A 17,539-nucleotide genomic window follows, 5' to 3' on the forward strand; every position below is an offset into this window, starting at 1 on the left:
TCTATTATTGGTAAAATTTTGAAAGGATTCTCTGGCTAATGTTTAACATAAAAATAACATATAATATGCTTTGTAATTATTTGAAACTTAGTGTACATTGGCACATGTACCGTCATTAGCTGATGAAATTAGAAAACAAAAAAGTTATATGTATAAAATAATATTTATTTTTCTTTTAGCTCTTCCACCAAAACCACCTAAGCCAATGACTTCAACCATTACAAATGGAATGAAGAAGGAAAGTTCTGTTTCTCTTCAGGATGCAGAATGGTACTGGGGGGATATCTCAAGGTAATTTGAATGCTACTCTAGTTAAATGTGCTTTTAAAAGATATTTTGTGAATTAGTAGATAAAATGTTTTAATACTCCCACTTACTGTCATTATAAAAAACATGTGAGAACACTTCAAAAATTCCAAAATGCTTTTAGTCTCACAAAAAGAGTGTGTGTGTGTGTGTGTATTACTTTTAACATTATACTGAGGATATATATTAATGAATAAATGAAGATCTAACATTAAAGATAGTGTGGTCCAGGAGGTGGCCCATTGGATTCTCAATCATGAAGTCCTGAGTTCAGTCCCTGGAGGCACATGTACCAGAGTGTTGTCTGGTTCTTTGTCTCTTTCTTCCTATCTTTCTTGTGAATAAATAAATTAAAAAAAAAAAGATTAAGGATAGTTATATGGGGGGGGCTGGGTGGTGACGCACCTGGTGTTGAGTGCACATGTTACAATGTGCAAGGCCAAAAATAAATAAATAAATAAATAAATAAAATAAAAACCCAATGTATAAGGTCCTGGTTTCAAGTCCCCATCTGAAGGGGGGGAAGCTTTGTGAGCAATAAAATAGGGTTGCAGGTGTCTCTCTGTCTCTCTCCCTCTCTGTCTTCGCATATCTCTTGATTTCTGGCTTTTTCCATCCAATAAATAAAGATAATAAATGTATTTTCTTTTTTTTTTTTTTTTTTTTTTTTTTTTTTTTAAATATTTATTTAATTTATTTATTCTCTTTTGTTGCCCTTGTTTTTTATTGTTGTAGTTATTATTGTTGTTGTCGTTGTTGGATAGGACAGAGAGAAATGGAGAGAGGAGGGGAAGACAGAGAGGAGGAGAGAAAGACAGACACCTGCAGACCTGCTTCACCGCCTGTGAAGCGACTCCCCTGCAGGTGGGGAGCCGGGATTCGAACCGGGATCCTTATGCCGGTCCTTGCACTTTGCTCCACCTGCGCTTAACCCGCTGCGCTACAGCCCGACTCCCTGTATTTTCTTTTTTTATTAGCATCAACATTTTAGTCTGTAGCCTAGAACATGATGCAGCAGGTAAAGTGTTGGAATTTCATAAATGAGGTCCTGAATTTTATACCCTGGAATTGCATATTCTTAACTAATGATCTGGTTTTCCCTCTTACTAATCATAAATTAATTTTCTTAAAAAGAATAGTTATATATATTTAATGATACAATATGCATATAGATTCTTGTGTATTTCTGAAGCAGGAATTCTACATTCTTTGCACATATGAGAATCAGTTGAGGGAGCCAGGTAGAGGCGCCCCCAGTAGAGTACACATTGCTGTATGCAAGGACCTTGGTTTAAGCCCCCAGTTCCCATCTGCAGTAGGGAGGTTTTGAGTGATGGAGCAGTCATTTCTTTCTCTCTCCCTTTCTTTTTCTTTTTAAGTTTTCTTTTAAATTTTTATTTATTTTATTTTAATGAGAAAGAGTAGATACATACAGAAGGAAAGATACCGAAAGAGAGAGACCAAGACCAGAGCACTGCTCAGTTCTGGCTTATGGTGGTGCTGGGGATTGAACCTGGGACCTCAGAACCTCAGGCTTGAAAGGCTTTTGTATAACCGTTATGCTGTCTTCCCAGCTTTCTCTCTCCCTTTCTGCCTATCCCCTTCCCTCTCAATTTCCATCTGTCTCTATCAAAAAGAAAAAAAAGATGACCTCTGGGAGCAGAGGATTTGTGTTGCAGGCCCAGTGATAAGTCTGGTGGCAATAAAAGAAATAAAATAGGGGGCCAGGCGGTAGCACAGTGGGTTAAGTGCACATGGCATAAAGTGCAAGGACCAGCATAAGTATCCTGGTTAGAGCCCCTGGCTTCCCACCTGCAGGGGGGTGGCTTCACAAGTAGTGAAACAAGTGCAGGTGTCTATCTTTCTCTCCCCGTTTTCCCTTCCTCTCTTGATTTCTCTCTGTCCTGTCCAACAACAATGACAGCAATAACAACAACAATAAACAACAAGGGCAACAAAAGGGAAAAAATAGCCTCCAGGAGCAGTGGATTTGTAGTGCAGGCACCAAGACCCAGCAATAATCCTGTAGGCAGAAAATTAAAAAATAAAATAAATAAATATATCAGTTGGGGCAGGACCTAGGAACCGGTTTTAGACAGCTTCTCCTAAGTGATTTTTTGTTATTTTAATGTATTTTTCACACATCTTATTTTGAGATACTGCATAATAGAACATATTTGCTTAAAAGTGTGGGTTTGAAAAAATTTGAACCTCTTAGAGAAGGAAAAAATATGCATTTAAATTCAGATATTGTGGAGCCAGATGGTTGTGCACCTGGTAGAGAATACACATTACCATGCATAAGGATCCGAATTCAAGTTCCCTGTCTCTATTTAATGGGGTAAGCTTTGTGAGTGGTGAAACAGGTCTCTCTCTCCCTCCCTCTCCCTCTCTCTCCCTCTCTCTCCCTCTCTCTCCCTCTCTCTCTCTCTCTCCCTCTCCCTCTCTCTCCCTCTCTCCCTCTCTCTCTCCCTCTCCCTCTCCTACTTTTCCCTCTCAATTTCTCTCTGTCCCATCAAATACAAATAAATATTTTTAAAAGGAAAGAACCTTGATGGACCAGGTGGTGGTGCACCTGGTTAAGCATACACATTACATTACAGCGTTCAAGAATCCTGGGTTCAAGTCCTTGATCTTTACCTTTAGCTGGTCGCTTCACAAGCAGTGAAATAGTGTACCAGGTCTCTCTCCCTCTCTGTCTCCCACTTCCCTCTCAATTTCTTTCCTAAATAAATAAATAGAATTTTTTTAAAAAAGAAAAGAACCTTGAAATTATACATTTAAAAAATTGGATAGATGTTTTTGTTTTATTTTTCTTAAAAAGCCCCTTTCATTTCTGCCAGATCAATTTCCTTGTTGATGTTACAGTCCTCAATATTATATTTTTTCTCTTATCTTTTCTCTTCCTTAACCAAATTAGCACACATTTTTCTTTCTTATCATTTTGACCATTTTTACATAGAGTTCAGTGACATTAACTATATTTCCCTTGTTGTTCATTTATCACCACCAATCACCTCCACAACTATGTCATCTTCCTAAAGTGAAATTCTATAACCATTCTAACAGTAATTCCTTTTCTCCTATTCTTCCCAGTCCTTGGCAACTACAATTCTACTTTCTGTTTCTATTACTTGGTAACTCAAACTACCTTGTATAAGTTTTAAATTATGTAATATTTAATGTTTTGTCACTGGCTTATTTCATTTAGCATACTTTTTTTAAGTTTCACCCATGTGTCAAATTTTCTTCTTTTTAAATGCTAAATAATATTTCATTATGTGTATATATCATATATTTATTCATTTTATCCACCAAGATACTTTATTTTATTTTTTTAACAAATAAATTTATTTATTTATTTATGATAGGAGTGAGAAGAGAGAGAGAGGGGTGGAGGAAAGGAGAGAGAAAACCAGAAAGTCATTTTGGTACATGTGATGCACTGGGATTAAACAGCTTGAGAATCTAAAGCACTCCACTGCACCATCTCCCGGGACACTGGACATTTGACTTTAATGAACATTTGGGTTGTCTCCAGCTTTTATTCATTGTGATGCTGCTATGAACATTGGTGTGTACAAATAGTTGTTCAAGTACCTGCTTCAACTTTTTTGTGTATATACCCAGAAATGGAACTAACTGCTGGGTCTTATGGTAATTCTGTTTTTTTTTTTTTTAATAAAACTTAGTATAGTTTATATTGAAGTCAATAAGGAAGTTTACTTAAGCACCGTAGAATAAAAGAACTTGGTATATTTTAATATCATTTACATTTATATTTTGAGTCAGGGTTTAATTCAAGGTTCTGTAAATTCAGGCATCTATTTTGTCCCGCCATTTCCTTTGAGTGCTTTACTCTTGTTCTTAAAGTCCTAAACCTACTCTGTAGAAGGAATCTTTGCTAATCTAAATTCAAATTGAAGAATATTATATTGAAAGGCTGTGAACTTAGTAAATTTCCTTCTCTGAGCAGACACAGCTGCCACTGTTGCTTAAGTGTAATCTTCTTTCTAAACAGCTGCTGGTTTTTCCTGAAACTCTGCAAGTTCAGACCTGCCTAAAGAAGCCCTAAGGGCTTAGTGGAAACACTATCCCCTACAGACAGTTGAAATCCAAAAGAGGTTAAAAAGAAAATAGCCCTTCCTTAGGTTGCATAATACCAACAATCAAAACAGAAAGGGGGAGGAACTAAAATGACCTCATGATTCTATGACCTAGATATTACCTTGCAATTAGCCTTATGAATAGTATGTGAAGAGAATAATGCATACTTTTTTTCCCTTTCACTTTTCTTATAACTTTATTCTCTAGGGAGGAGGTAAATGACAAATTACGGGACATGCCAGATGGTACCTTCTTGGTCAGAGATGCTTCAACAAAAATGCAGGGAGATTATACTTTGACACTGAGGTGAGTATTTGTTAGCAATTTGGCTAGTGTTCTACTTACATTCCTTATTTCTAAATATGCAAAGATTTCTATATTTTATTTAAGTCTCTAGACCTACTTTTTCCTATTTTAAATACCTAGATAAACAATATTTAAATAATTTGACTCACTGTACTTTTCATTAAATATTTAAATGTCTTATATAAAAATGACAGGTTTTATTTTTATATAACAATAAAATGAAAAGGTTAAAATCCCCAAATATAAGGAAGTAAGAAGTATACTGCTGATTTTATAAGTGAAGTTATGGGCTTACCTGGAGGTTATTAATGATATCTTGGGAGTATACTTTTCTAACCCATTATTTTTCTCATTTCAGACTTTAGAAAACTCAACATTACACAGGCTAATGGGGGATATGTAGAACATAAAGTAATTCTTTTTTATTTTATTTTATTTTTTGCCTCCAGGGTTATTGCTGGGGCTTGATGCCTGCACTATGAATCCACTGCTTCTGGAGGCAATTTTTTCCCTTTTGTTGTCCTCGTTGTTTATCATTGTTATTATTGTTGTTGTTATTGATGTTGTTGTTGGATAAGACAGAGAGAAATGGAGAGAGGAGGGGAAGACAGAGAGGGGAAGAGAAAGTTAGACACCTGCAGACCTGCTTCACTGCTTGTGAAGCGACTCCCCTGCAGGTGGGGAGCCCAGGACTCAACCAGGATCCTTATGGTCTGCCCTCTTTGCGCCACGTGCGCTTAACCCGCTGCGCTACCACGCGGCCCCTGGAACATAAAATAATTCTTAGCCTATTGCATTGTCTATGTGGATCTTATAAATGACAGATTGTCTTGGTATATATTTATAAATATGCAGCATATATTTAAAAGACTAGGAAAATAGTATAAGGCAGTTTCACATTTTACAATTGAATAGCCTCTATACTTTTTTTAAAAACAGGGTTTTGTTAAAAAAATGATAGTAGCAATAATAGCAAACCCACTGTACTAAGCATTCTTTTTTTTAAAAAAAACTATTTCCTTTTGTTGCCCTTGTTGTTTTATTGTTGTAGTTATTACTGCTGTTATTGATGTCGTCGTTGTTGGATAGGACAGAGAGAAATGGAGAGAGGAGGGAAAGACAGAGAGGGGAGAGAAAGATAAGACACCTGCAGACCTGCTTCACTGTCAGTGAAATGACTCCCATACAGGTGGGAAGCCGGGGACTCAAACCCGGATCCTTAATGCCGGTCCTTGCGCTTTGCGCCAAGTGTGCTTAACCTGCTGCGCTACCACCCGACTCCCTGTACTAAGCATGCTATATACATTATTTTATTTATTCTTCACAGAAACCTTGTGAGGTGTAGGTAGTATGTAACACTTTATAGATGTAACTGAAGCTTAACCTGGTTAAGAAACCTGCCTAAAGTGACTAGTAGGTAGTAGGCAACAGGTTCAAATTCAGATTTAGCTGACTCTTTGATACCTTTCCAGCCTATTGTCACTGGGAAATATAATACCAAGCTAGAAATTTCGACTCATATTAGCTTCTATTGAAGAGGTTAAGGAGTTAATATAACAGACCTCCAGTTGTCTTCATGCATAATAATGGCTATACGTTAATTCATTTAACACTTTTTTTCTACTTTAGTCAGATTTCTGTTTCTACCATTCAGAAGGGACTGCTAAGCCAGTGACCATGCCTTTCTTCTTATCTTCCCTGACCTCTTAGCAGCAGTAGTCTTAGATAATTATTCCTAGAAACAGTTTAATTTAAAATATCACCACTGCAGGGAGTTGGTAGCGCAGCAGGTTAAGCGCACGTGGTGCAAAGTGCAAGGACCGGCATAAGGATCCCGGTTCCAGCCCCGGCTCCCCACCTGCTGGGGAGTCCCTTCATAGGCCATGAAGCAGGTCTACAGGTGTCTCTCTTTCTCTCCCCCTCTGTCTTCCCCTTCTCTCTTCCTTTCTCTCTGTCGTATCCAACAACAATGACATTAATAACAACAATAATAATTACAACAATAAAAAAACTACAAGGGCAACAAAAGGGAATAAATAAATATTAAAAATAAAAAAAAAAGAAAAGACAAAATATCAACACTGCATGGGGAAAGTGAAGGAACTTTATTTTACTTCAGAGTTGATGTTAAAATTGACTGGGAGGAAAGAATAGGGCCTGTGTAGAATGTATTAACTGTTTTCCTCACCCCCTGTTTGGGGGAAAGGTATACTTACAGGTTACAGAGGAGAAATATACCTCATGATGTATCACATCAGGTTTGTATCACATCAATTATTTTAAGCAATAAGATACTTGTCTGTGATGAATGACATCTGGAGAAATACTACAAAAATGTCTCCTGAAAGGCTCACACTATCTCTTGGGACAGAAAACTCACACTAGGTGAGAGTAAATACAAACTTGAGACAAAAAGGCTTCACTCAGTATAATATTCTTTTTTATCTTTAAAAAGATTTATTAGGGGGCTGGGCAGTAGTGCAGGGGGTTGAGCACAGATGGTACGAAGCACAAGGGCCAGCACAAGGATCCCGGTTTGAGTCCCCAGCTCCCCACCTGCAGGGGGACGTGAAGCAGGTCTGCAGGTGTCTATCTTTCTCTCCCCCTCTCTGTCTTCCCTTCCTCTCTCGATGTCTCTCTGTCCTGTCCAGCAGCAATGACAACAATAATGACAATAACAATAAACAACAAGGGAAACAAAAAGGGAAAATAGCCTCCAGGAGCAGTGGATTCATAGTGCAGGCACTGAGCCCCAGCAATAACCCTGGAGGCAAAAAAAAAAACAAACAAAGAAAAAGTTAATGGAGGGGGAAATTGGAGGGAGAAGGAGGTAGAGAGAGAAAGATAGGAAGAGAGAAAACACCAGAGCATCATTTTGGCATGTGATACGAGGATTGGTCCTAGGACCTCATGGTTGAGAGTTCAGTGCTTTATCTCCTGTACCACCTCCAGGGGCCACTCAGCATATTATCATTATTTTATTTACTTATTTTGTTGCTAGGATTTTTGCTGGGATTTCATGCCTATATAATTCCACTGCTTCTAGTGGACTTTATTTTACATAGAAGGGGGGAGAGAGAGAGAGAGAGGTGAGAGGAGAGATACCACAGCACTGCTCCACTGCTTATGAACCTCCCACTTTTCTTTTTCTTAATACTTTATTTATTTTATTTTTGAGAGAGATGCAGAGAGAGAAAGACTCAGAAAGAAACAGCTCTGGCTTATTGTGGTGCGGGGGACTGAACCTTCAACTTCGGAGCATCAGGCATTAGAGTCCCTTTGCATAACCATTATGCTATCTATCCCCACCCTGCTATCTACCCCTGCCCAAACCTCCCACTTTTCATGATGCTCTAATCTGGTGGCTGTAGGCTAGCCTAGGTTCTTGCACAGAGACCTAGAATCTGTTGGGGAAAGGGACTAACTTTTCAGGGTGTGCTTGGTAAAACTAAAAGTAATGCTCATATTCCTATGACTGAATCAAAACTCCTGCAGATTCATCCTACTTTTCTCAATTTTATTCTACACTGTGTAGCTATTGTATTATGATATTCCAATATGACTTGCCATTCCAAGTTACTCTCTATCTAAATTAAGTATTCCAGGACTCAGACTTTTGTCTCCTTTGTATTCATTCTTTCAAGGTAAGCTTTCCCTTTCTGATGAGTTAATATGAAACTTTGTGGTGGTGACTCATAAAACTCATCTCCAGTGGTCCAGGAGGTGGTGCAGTGGTAAAGCTTTGGACTCTCAAGCATGAGGTCCTGAGTTTGATCCCTGGCAGCACATGTGCCAGAGTGATGTCTGGTTCTTTCTCTCCTCCTATCTTCCTCATTAATAAATAAATATTAAAAAAAAAAAAAACACCTCATCTCCAGCTCTGACTTCCGGAACTCCACATGTATATATACAGTTGTCTACTTGACTTTGCCTTTAATTTAACTAGGGGACACACTGATTTTAATATGGCCAAAGGATAATTTTTTAAAAAATAATTCTCTTTCTTTTCTTCTAATGAAAGAGATACAGAGACACAGAAAGGGAGAGAGATAGGCCAGAATACTGGTGGATCTCAGAAACTCAGGTCTTTTGCATAACCATTATGTGTCTCCCCAGCCTCAAATGAAAATTTTTACTCATCTTCCTCTACTTAAATAGTTTCTTCTTCAGTTTTCTTCCCCCCCCCCCCAAAAAAAAAAATAGAGGCACCACCTAAAAAGGAGAGAGGACCACCATCTTTACAATTACTCAAGTCACAAATCATTTTTCCTTTCATCCCCATAACAAATCTATCATTAATAAGTCCTGCTAATTCACCACCAATTATGTATATAATTCTTATATACATCATCTCTGCTTTTTTTTCCTCCTTCCTCTCCAGTGTTATTTATTTTATTTATTTATTTATTTATTTATTTATTTGGCTGGGGCTTCATGCCTGCACAATTCCATCTTTCCCTGTGTACTTTTTTTCCCCTTTGCCAGCAAAGACACCACACAGCACTGAATCACTGCTTGTGAAGCTTCCCCTATACCGTGCAGGAGCTGTGTAGTGGTCATGCCCTTTAACCTGAGCCCTTGTGCACTCTACTGAATGAGCTACATTCCAGCTCCTACACCTCTTCTTATGCACATCTATTACTTACTGTCTACAACATTCTACCCTACTAGCTTTTCTGTACCTCAGACAAGTGAAATTTGTTCCCACATTGGGCGCTTTGCAGTAGCCGTTATTTATTTATCTATTTATTTATTTTTATCAGAGCACTGTTCAGCTCTGGTTTATAGTGATGCAAAGGACTGAAGATGGGATTTCACAAAAATCTCTTTGTAGAACCATTATGCTATCTCCTTCACTGTTTGTTTGGGGTTTTTTTTTCTTTATTTGGGGGATTAATGGTTTGCAATTGACGATAAAATACAGTAGTTTGTCTTTGTGTACCATTTCTCAGTTTTCCACATAACAATTCAACCCCCTCTAGGCCCTCATCTGTCATCATGTTCCAGGACCCAAACCCCCACCCCCATTCCCACCCTAGAGTCTTTTATTTTGGTACAATTCTTTTTTAAAAAATATTTATTTATTTATTCCCTTTTGTTGCCCTTGTTGTTTTTTATTGTTGTAGTTACTATTGTTGTTATTGATGTCATTGTTGTTGGATAGGACAGAGAGAAATGGAGAGAGGAGGGGAAGAGAAAGGGGGGAGAGAAAAATAGACACGGACAGACTTGCTTCACCGATTGTGAAACGACTCCCCTGCAGGTGGGGAGCCAGGGGCTCGAACCGGGATCCCTCCACTGGTTGTTGCGCTTTGCACCACTTGTGCTTAACCCACTGCACTACCGCTCAACTCCCTACTATTCTTTTTTTATTTTTTTAAGATTTACTTTTTATCCATCACATATAACAGAGTTCTACATAAGGCAGACGGAAGGAGAGAGAAACTCAGCAGAGCCACTCAAATACATGCAGTGCCAGGGATTGAACCAGGAACTTCATCTGCAGAATTCCTTTTTCTTTTTTTGTCTTTGTTGTTTTCATGTGATTCCATGGATCAAACCTAGGGTCTCATACAGGAGCTCTACCTTCCCAGCTCCGATTCTTTGTTTATACTTATTTATTTAATTTATTTTTAATTTCTTTATTGGGGGACTAGTGGTTTATAGTTGACAGCAAAACACAATAGTTTATACATGCATAACATTTCCTTGTTTTCCACATAACAATTTAACCCCCACTAGGTCGTCCTCTGCCATCATGTTGAACTTGGAACTTCAGACATGAAGCCAAGTGCTGTACCAGTTGAGCCCTTTCCGCAGTTCTCTTTTTCATTTTTCATTTTATTTTTTTTTGCTATCACAGTTACTGCTAGGGCTCAGTGCCTACGTATTCACTCCACCTCTCCTAGAAGTCATTTTATTCATTTTTCTTCTGAAAGAGGGTGAGGGTGATAGAGAAAAAGAGAAGGGGAGAGAGAAGGAGAGGGAGAGAGTGGAGAAATACCTGCAGCACTGCTCCAGTGCTCACAAAACTTACCTCTGCAGTTGAGGACCAGGGACTCAAACCCAGTTCCTCCTGCATGGCAACATGTATGGTCTATCAGACACACCACCACCCAGCCCAATATTTATTAATTAATGAGAAGGAGAGGGAGATAATAAGAGAATCAGAGCATTACTCTGGTACTTGTGATATTACAGATCAAATTCAGGATCTTATCTTGAGCAACCAAATGCCTTGTCAATGAGCAGTAATATTTTCAAAATAATCCTTTTTTTTTTCTGAACAGATAGTCTCAAAATTTGGACTTAAAATAGTCAATACAAGTTATAAACACATAAACAGAGTGCTGTCATCCAGTGCTGTTCCATTTAGAGAGCAGAGGCACAATGGAGTTACCATAATTCTTAAGGACCTTGGAATTGTTAGTGGTAAAGAGCATTGGCTTCAGCTTTAGGTCATCAGCCATATTAGTCCTTAGTAATGGAGTCAGTCTGTTCTTTAAAATTTGGAACTAGGAATTGATGCCTTTAGCTATGAAAGCTCTAAATGGCATCTTCTCCCTCTAAGGCTAATGTATCAACATCAAAAATTTGCTATTTAAAGTAGCTACCTTCAACAGTTTCTTACCTAGAACTTCTGGATAATTTCTGGACAATTTACCTGGGACACAATCACTCCTGCTTCACCTGGTGCTTTTGTGTAAATAGCTTCTTTCCTGGGGCTGGATGGTGGTGCACCTGGTTGAGTAGACATGTTATAATGCGTAAGGACTGGAGTTGAAGCCTCTAGTCCCCACCTGCAGGGGGGAAACTTCACAAGTGGTGAAGCAGTGCTGCAGGTCTGTCTCTGTCTCTCTCTTGCTCTCCCTCCCCTTCTCTGTCTCCCCTCTCCTCTTGATTTCTCTCTGTCTCTATGCAGTAAATAAATAATTAATAAAATAACAAAAAAGAGATGGATTCTATCCTTAAATCTCTGGACCCAACCATAGCTAGTTTCAAACTTCGGCTGTAGCTTTCTTATTTTCAGATTTGCTGAATTGAGGAGTTATAGCATTGCTGTGGACTGGTGGGCACTAGCTCAAGAAAATATGTAGCTAGTTTGACCTTTTATTCAAATTATTAAAAACCTCTCTTTATCAATAATCAGACTGTTGTAATTTTTTTCTACCAGAGCACTGTTCAGTTCTGGCTTATGGTGGTGTGGGAGATTAAACCTGGGGCTTTGGAGCCTCGAACATGAGGGTATCTTGCGTAACCATTATGCTATCTGCCCCCAATCCCTGTTTTAAATTTTAAAAAATTTATTTTTCCCTTTTGTTGCCCTTGTTGTTTTATTGTTGTAGTTGTTGTTGTTATTGCTGTCGTTGCTGTTGGATAGGACAGAGAGAAATGGAGAGAGGAGGGGAAGACAGAGGGGGAGAGAAAGAGAGACACCTGCAGACCTGCTTCACCGCCTGTGAAGTGACTCCCCTGCAGGTGGGGAGCCAGGGGATTGAACCAGGATCCTTATGCTGGTCCTTGTACTTAATTTTTTTTTCTTTCTAATCACTGGTGCATTCACTGGAGAGGGTCTTATAATTTCCCTCAAGAACTTTTCCTGTGCATTCACAGCTCGCTAACTGGTGCAAAATCCCTACATAACTCTGCTTTCAGTATGCCTTCCTCATTAAGTTTAATCATTTCTACTTTTTGATGTAAGGACTTTCTTTGCATGAACACATAGAGGCTATTGTGTGGTGATTAATTAACTTATCAATATTGGTGGGAATAGTGTGTCTTGAGGAGAGATGGGGAAAAGACTGATTAGTGAATAGAAAACACACAACTTTGATGGATTAAATTTATTGTCCATACTTTATTTATTTATCTTGCCAGAGTACTGCTCATTTTTAGTTTATGTTGGTATGGAGGATTGAACCTGGAACTTTGAAACCTCAGGTCATTATGGGATGCAGAAGGTTGAAGGTCTGGCTTCTGTAATTGCTTTCCTGCTGAACATTAATTATTTTTTCTTAAATTATTATTTTTGGGGAGTCGGGTGGTAGTTCAGCGGGTTAAGTGCAGGTGGCACAAAGTGCAAGGACAGGAGTACGGATCCCAGTCCCAGCCCCTGGCTCCCCACCGGCAGGGGAGTCACTTCACACGCGGTGAAGCAGGTCTGCAGGTGTCTGTCTTTCTCTCCCGCTCTCTGTCTTCCTCTCCTCTGTCCTGTCATTTCTCTCTGTCCTATCCAATAACAACATCAATAACAACAACATAATAACTACAACAACAATAAAACAAAAAGGGCAACAAAAGGGAATAAATAAATATTAAAAAATATATTTTTTAAATGTTTGCTTAGTTTGTTGATTCTCAATTCAACAAACGTAGACCGTCAGTACTTCAGTAAGCAAGATATCTTACTTTTTCAATGTTTTTTTATTTGTGATTTAATGTTGATTTAGAAGCTTATAAGGTATATAACTGTAATATGAGTATAATTCCATACAGTTCACACCACCAGAATTTTGTATCCCACTTCCTCCATTGGAAATTTTCCTATTCTTTATCCCTTTGAGAGTATGGACCAAAATTCTTTTTGGGGTGCAGAAGGTGGGAGTTTTGACATCTGTAATTGTTTCTCTGGTGGACATGGGCATTGGCAGGTCGATCCATACCCCCAGCTTGTCTCTACCTTTCCCTAATGGGATAGGGCTTTGGGAAGGTGGGGTTGTAGGACACATTAGTGAGGTTGTCTGCCCAGGGAAGTCAGGCTGGTGTCATAGTGGCTGAAAAACGTTAAGATATAAAGCAGAACAAATTGTTTAATAATATGGCACCAAAAAGTAAGAGTATAGCAGACGATATTTGGGTCTTCATGTTGATGAAGCTAGGAAGTCTATTTTAGGTCTATCTCAAGGGGCCCATGACTTTACTAGTTTTTGCTTGAGCCCTGTAGAGAACATTCAGGTGGGCTGAAATTATTTGGGAAGATAGTTGTCAGCATTAGGAATAGGAATAGTAATAAAAAGTTGGATCAGAGGAGAGAGTAGCTCCTAAATATGAACAGTAAGCTTTTTATATACATATGAAAGTAATTCAATGGAATTATTTGAGAAAAGTTTACAATTTTTGTTTTGTTCACAGGAAGGGAGGCAATAATAAATTGATAAAGATCTATCACCGAGATGGTAAATATGGCTTTTCCGATCCTCTGACATTTAATTCAGTGGTGGAGCTAATTAACCACTATCATCATGAATCTCTTGCTCAATACAATCCCAAACTTGATGTGAAGCTGATGTACCCAGTATCCAGATACCAACAGGTATGATATAGAAGACTTGATAGCTCTTTAGCAAGTCATTATTTAATGACATAAATTAACTCAGGGGCCAGGCAGTGGCATACCAGGTTAAGCACACATGGCATGAAGTGCAGGGACCAGCATAAGGATCCATGTTCGAGCTCCCGGCTCCCCACCTGCAGGAGATCATTTCACAAGCAGTAAAGCAAGTCTGCAGGTGTCTATCTTTTTCCCTCTCTGTGTCCCCCTCCCTTCTCAATTTCTCTCTGACCTATCAGAAAAAAAAAAGAAAAGAAAAAAGTGGCCACAGGAGCAGTGGATTTGTAGTGTAGGCATCGAGCCATAGCAATAACAATGGAGGCAAAATTAATTAATTAATTAATTAGTTAATTAATTCTAATTACCAGACCTACCACATCAAAATGGGAGAATTTATATTCATTTTAAATTCCCTACTTTAACTTTGGGTAGGACAAGTTATACTATATACTACATATGCCTATAAAACTATACTCCTGAAATCTCATAATTTTGTAAACTAATGTTAAATCACTAATAATAAAAATATTTTAAAAATAAATAAAAGGAGTCAGTGGTAGCGCACCGATTAAGCACATGTGGTGTAAAATGTAAGGACCAGCATAAGGATCCAGGTTCGAGCCCCTGCTCCCCACCTGCAGGGAGTTGCTTCACAGGTGGTGAAGCAGGTTTGCAGGTGTCTCTCTTTCTCTCCCCCTCTGTCTTCCCCTCCTCTTTCCATTTCCCTCTGTCCTATCTAACAACGACAACATCAACAACAATAATAACTACAACAACAATAGAAAACAACAAGGGCAACAAAAAGGGAAAAATAAACATAAATAAATATAAAAAATAAGTAAATAAAAAGAAAAAAAAACAAATAAAATGTAAAGATATTTTTGGAGGTTATTTTATGGCTACTACTCCTTAATTATTTGTTGCATATATTGACTATATGAAAATTTGTTTTTTTAATTGTTAAATCTATACTCTCATTTAAAAAAATTTATTATCTCTATTTATTGGATAGAAACAGCCAGAAACTGAGAGGGAATGGGATGATAAAGAGGAAGAGAGACAGAGACACCTGTAACACTGCTTTACCACTAACAAAGCTTTTCCCCTGCAGGTGGGGAATGGGGACTTGAACCCAGGTCCTGTGGTTTATAACATGTGCGCTCAACCACCATGCGCCACCACCCAGCTCCTATATGAAAATTTGTATGCTTAAATTTTCCATTTGTACTTCATTTCTTAATTTTGCTTGTTTGTTTATGCTGAACTAGGAAATGATCCCAGGGTCTTGCACATCTTTGATACCACTGAGTATCTTTGATACCCACTTTGTCACTGTTAATTTTTTTCAATAAAGAAAGAGAGAAAGATAGAGAGGAGATAGAGGGAGTATGAGAGAAGCACCACTCCACCATCCTTGGAGCTTCCTTAGTACATCCACTGTGCTTTTATTTGGTGCAGGGGTTCAGACTCAGGTCATGCCCTCTACTGAGTGAACTACCTCCTAACCCTCTTAAATTTTTTAAGTAACTACTTTGATGTGATATAAAGACTGATCTTCATGTTATAAAATGATTTAGTATTTGTACATGCTCCATTCTAATACAGTGGTTTAAACTTACAGTATCAATACAATGTCAAAATAAATAGATATGGAAAAGTTTGTGTATCACAGTTGTTAATTCATTATTTCTTATGTTCGCCTGTGTAGGATCAATTGGTAAAAGAAGATAACATTGATGCAGTAGGTAAAAAACTGCAAGAGTACCACTCTCAGTATCAGGAAAAGAGTAAAGAGTATGACAGGCTATATGAAGAATATACTAGAACATCACAGGTTAGTATGTTTTTCTTGTTTAGGTCAATTAAGTATTTACTGGTTCTGATTTTCTATAATTCTATAGTCAAGCTTTAGCTGTCTTAATATCTTACTATTATTTAAGCAGTTTTTTGAGATGTTGCTAATACAATTTCCTGTCACATTCCTAAGTACTGCAAGTGTCTCTCTCCGCTACTTCCCCCTCCCCTCTAAATTTCTGTCTATCCAAAATAAAAAAAAATTAAATTTTTTTAATAAAATATTTTTTAAAGTTGAGAAAAAGGAAGAATTTAATTTACTATGTTTGATTTCTGAGAGAAGTATAGAGGGTAGTATATGTCTGTATATTTATATGTGTTCAGAATATCTCTGGTTAGAAGCTGATACACTCTCTGGGGTTGATTATTAGAGCAGTGAGAACTCAGGAGCAGGAAATTCATTTATCATATTCCTCCTGTATTTGATTTTTTATCATTGTTGTGGTTATTGTTGTCATTGCTGTCACTGTTGTATAGGACAGAGAGAAATCAAGAGAGGAGAGGAAGACAGAGGGGGCGGGGGCGAGAGAAAGATAGATACCTGCAGACCTGCTTCACTACTTGTGAAGCGACTGCCCCCCCCCCCCCCCCGCAGGTAGGGAGCCAGGGACTCGAATCAGGGTCCTACTCCAGTCCTTGTGCTTTGTGCCATGTGCACTTAACCCACTGCACTACCACCCAACCCCTTTGTTTGATTTTTTTCTATATGTATGTAGCACTTTCTTAATATATATGTATATATACATATACATATATACACACACACATAAAGGGAACTGTTTAGGAGATTTACGTTCTAATCCTGATTATGTAAAAATAGTTATGTTCCTTGAGAGGGTCTGTTTATAGTTCAAATTCCCACTTGTAGGACAGAGGTAATGGAAACTCCTGCTATATTTGAATGGGGGTATATGTGTATAAGAGAGAAAATCTGATTTTATAAAAAAGATCAGTATCACTGTCCAAAAACAATTGTTGAATACCTAGTCTAGGCTCAATACTATACTTGACTGTCGGACACAGAAGGAGAGACAAGGTTCTATTCTTCAAAAGTTGAAGTCTTTGACAATATTTGTTAAATATAATATACATTAGTCAAAATCACATAATCTAATCCCTTTCCTTGGTATCAAAGGAAGTAACAACAGATTACTATGCTTGTGTGCTTATTTAAAGGACAATATACAAATATTTACTCATATAAATAAAAATTAATAAAATAAATACATACACACACACAGACATACTCAGTGAAAAAGTTCACTTGTACAGTGCACTGCTTTGCTATGTGTGTGACCCAGTTTCAAGCCAGGCCCCCACTGCATTGGAGGAAACTTCAGTTCTGTGGTGTCTCTCTGTCTCTCTCACTCGTGAATGAAGAAATGAGGGGTGGGGAATGTTCACTGCAGGCCCACAGTTGTTTGGTCTGGCTCTGCCAAGGGAACTGGAGCTTCTTTCATAACAACATTAAGTGGTGAACTTTAGTTGATATTTTTGTATTGCCCTTGAATGTGGCTATGCATATCCAAATGGCCCCTGGCAGGAAAAGGTCCCCACCCTTGAAATAAATAAATTAAATCTTTAAAAACAAAAGGGGGGGAGTCTGGCGGCAGCGCAGCGGGTTAAGCGCACATG

The 17,539-nt window shown here is 38.2% G+C and overlaps 2 protein-coding genes across 4 annotated transcripts in view; both read left to right on the plus strand.

The window, feature by feature from the left end:
- PIK3R3 (phosphoinositide-3-kinase regulatory subunit 3) overlaps nt 1-17,539 on the plus strand; it is a 127,603-nt gene that overhangs the window by 93,858 nt on the left and 16,206 nt on the right. For all 3 annotated transcript variants that reach the window (XM_060205983.1, XM_007521377.3, XM_060205982.1), the window contains exons 2-5: nt 180-291; nt 4,621-4,719; nt 13,852-14,032; nt 15,759-15,884. In XM_060205983.1, the coding sequence (XP_060061966.1) occupies nt 206-291; nt 4,621-4,719; nt 13,852-14,032; nt 15,759-15,884 (492 nt within the window). In that variant the 5' untranslated portion in view covers nt 180-205. The remainder of the gene's footprint in view (nt 1-179; nt 292-4,620; nt 4,720-13,851; nt 14,033-15,758; nt 15,885-17,539) is intronic.
- Nucleotides 1-17,539, plus strand: part of IPP (intracisternal A particle-promoted polypeptide) — a 365,210-nt gene that overhangs the window by 84,793 nt on the left and 262,878 nt on the right. The gene's annotated exons all lie outside the window — the stretch shown is intronic.

The sequence above is a fragment of the Erinaceus europaeus genome, chromosome 13 (assembly GCF_950295315.1).
Source record: "Erinaceus europaeus chromosome 13, mEriEur2.1, whole genome shotgun sequence".
In the NCBI taxonomy this organism is placed as follows: domain Eukaryota; kingdom Metazoa; phylum Chordata; class Mammalia; order Eulipotyphla; family Erinaceidae; genus Erinaceus; species Erinaceus europaeus.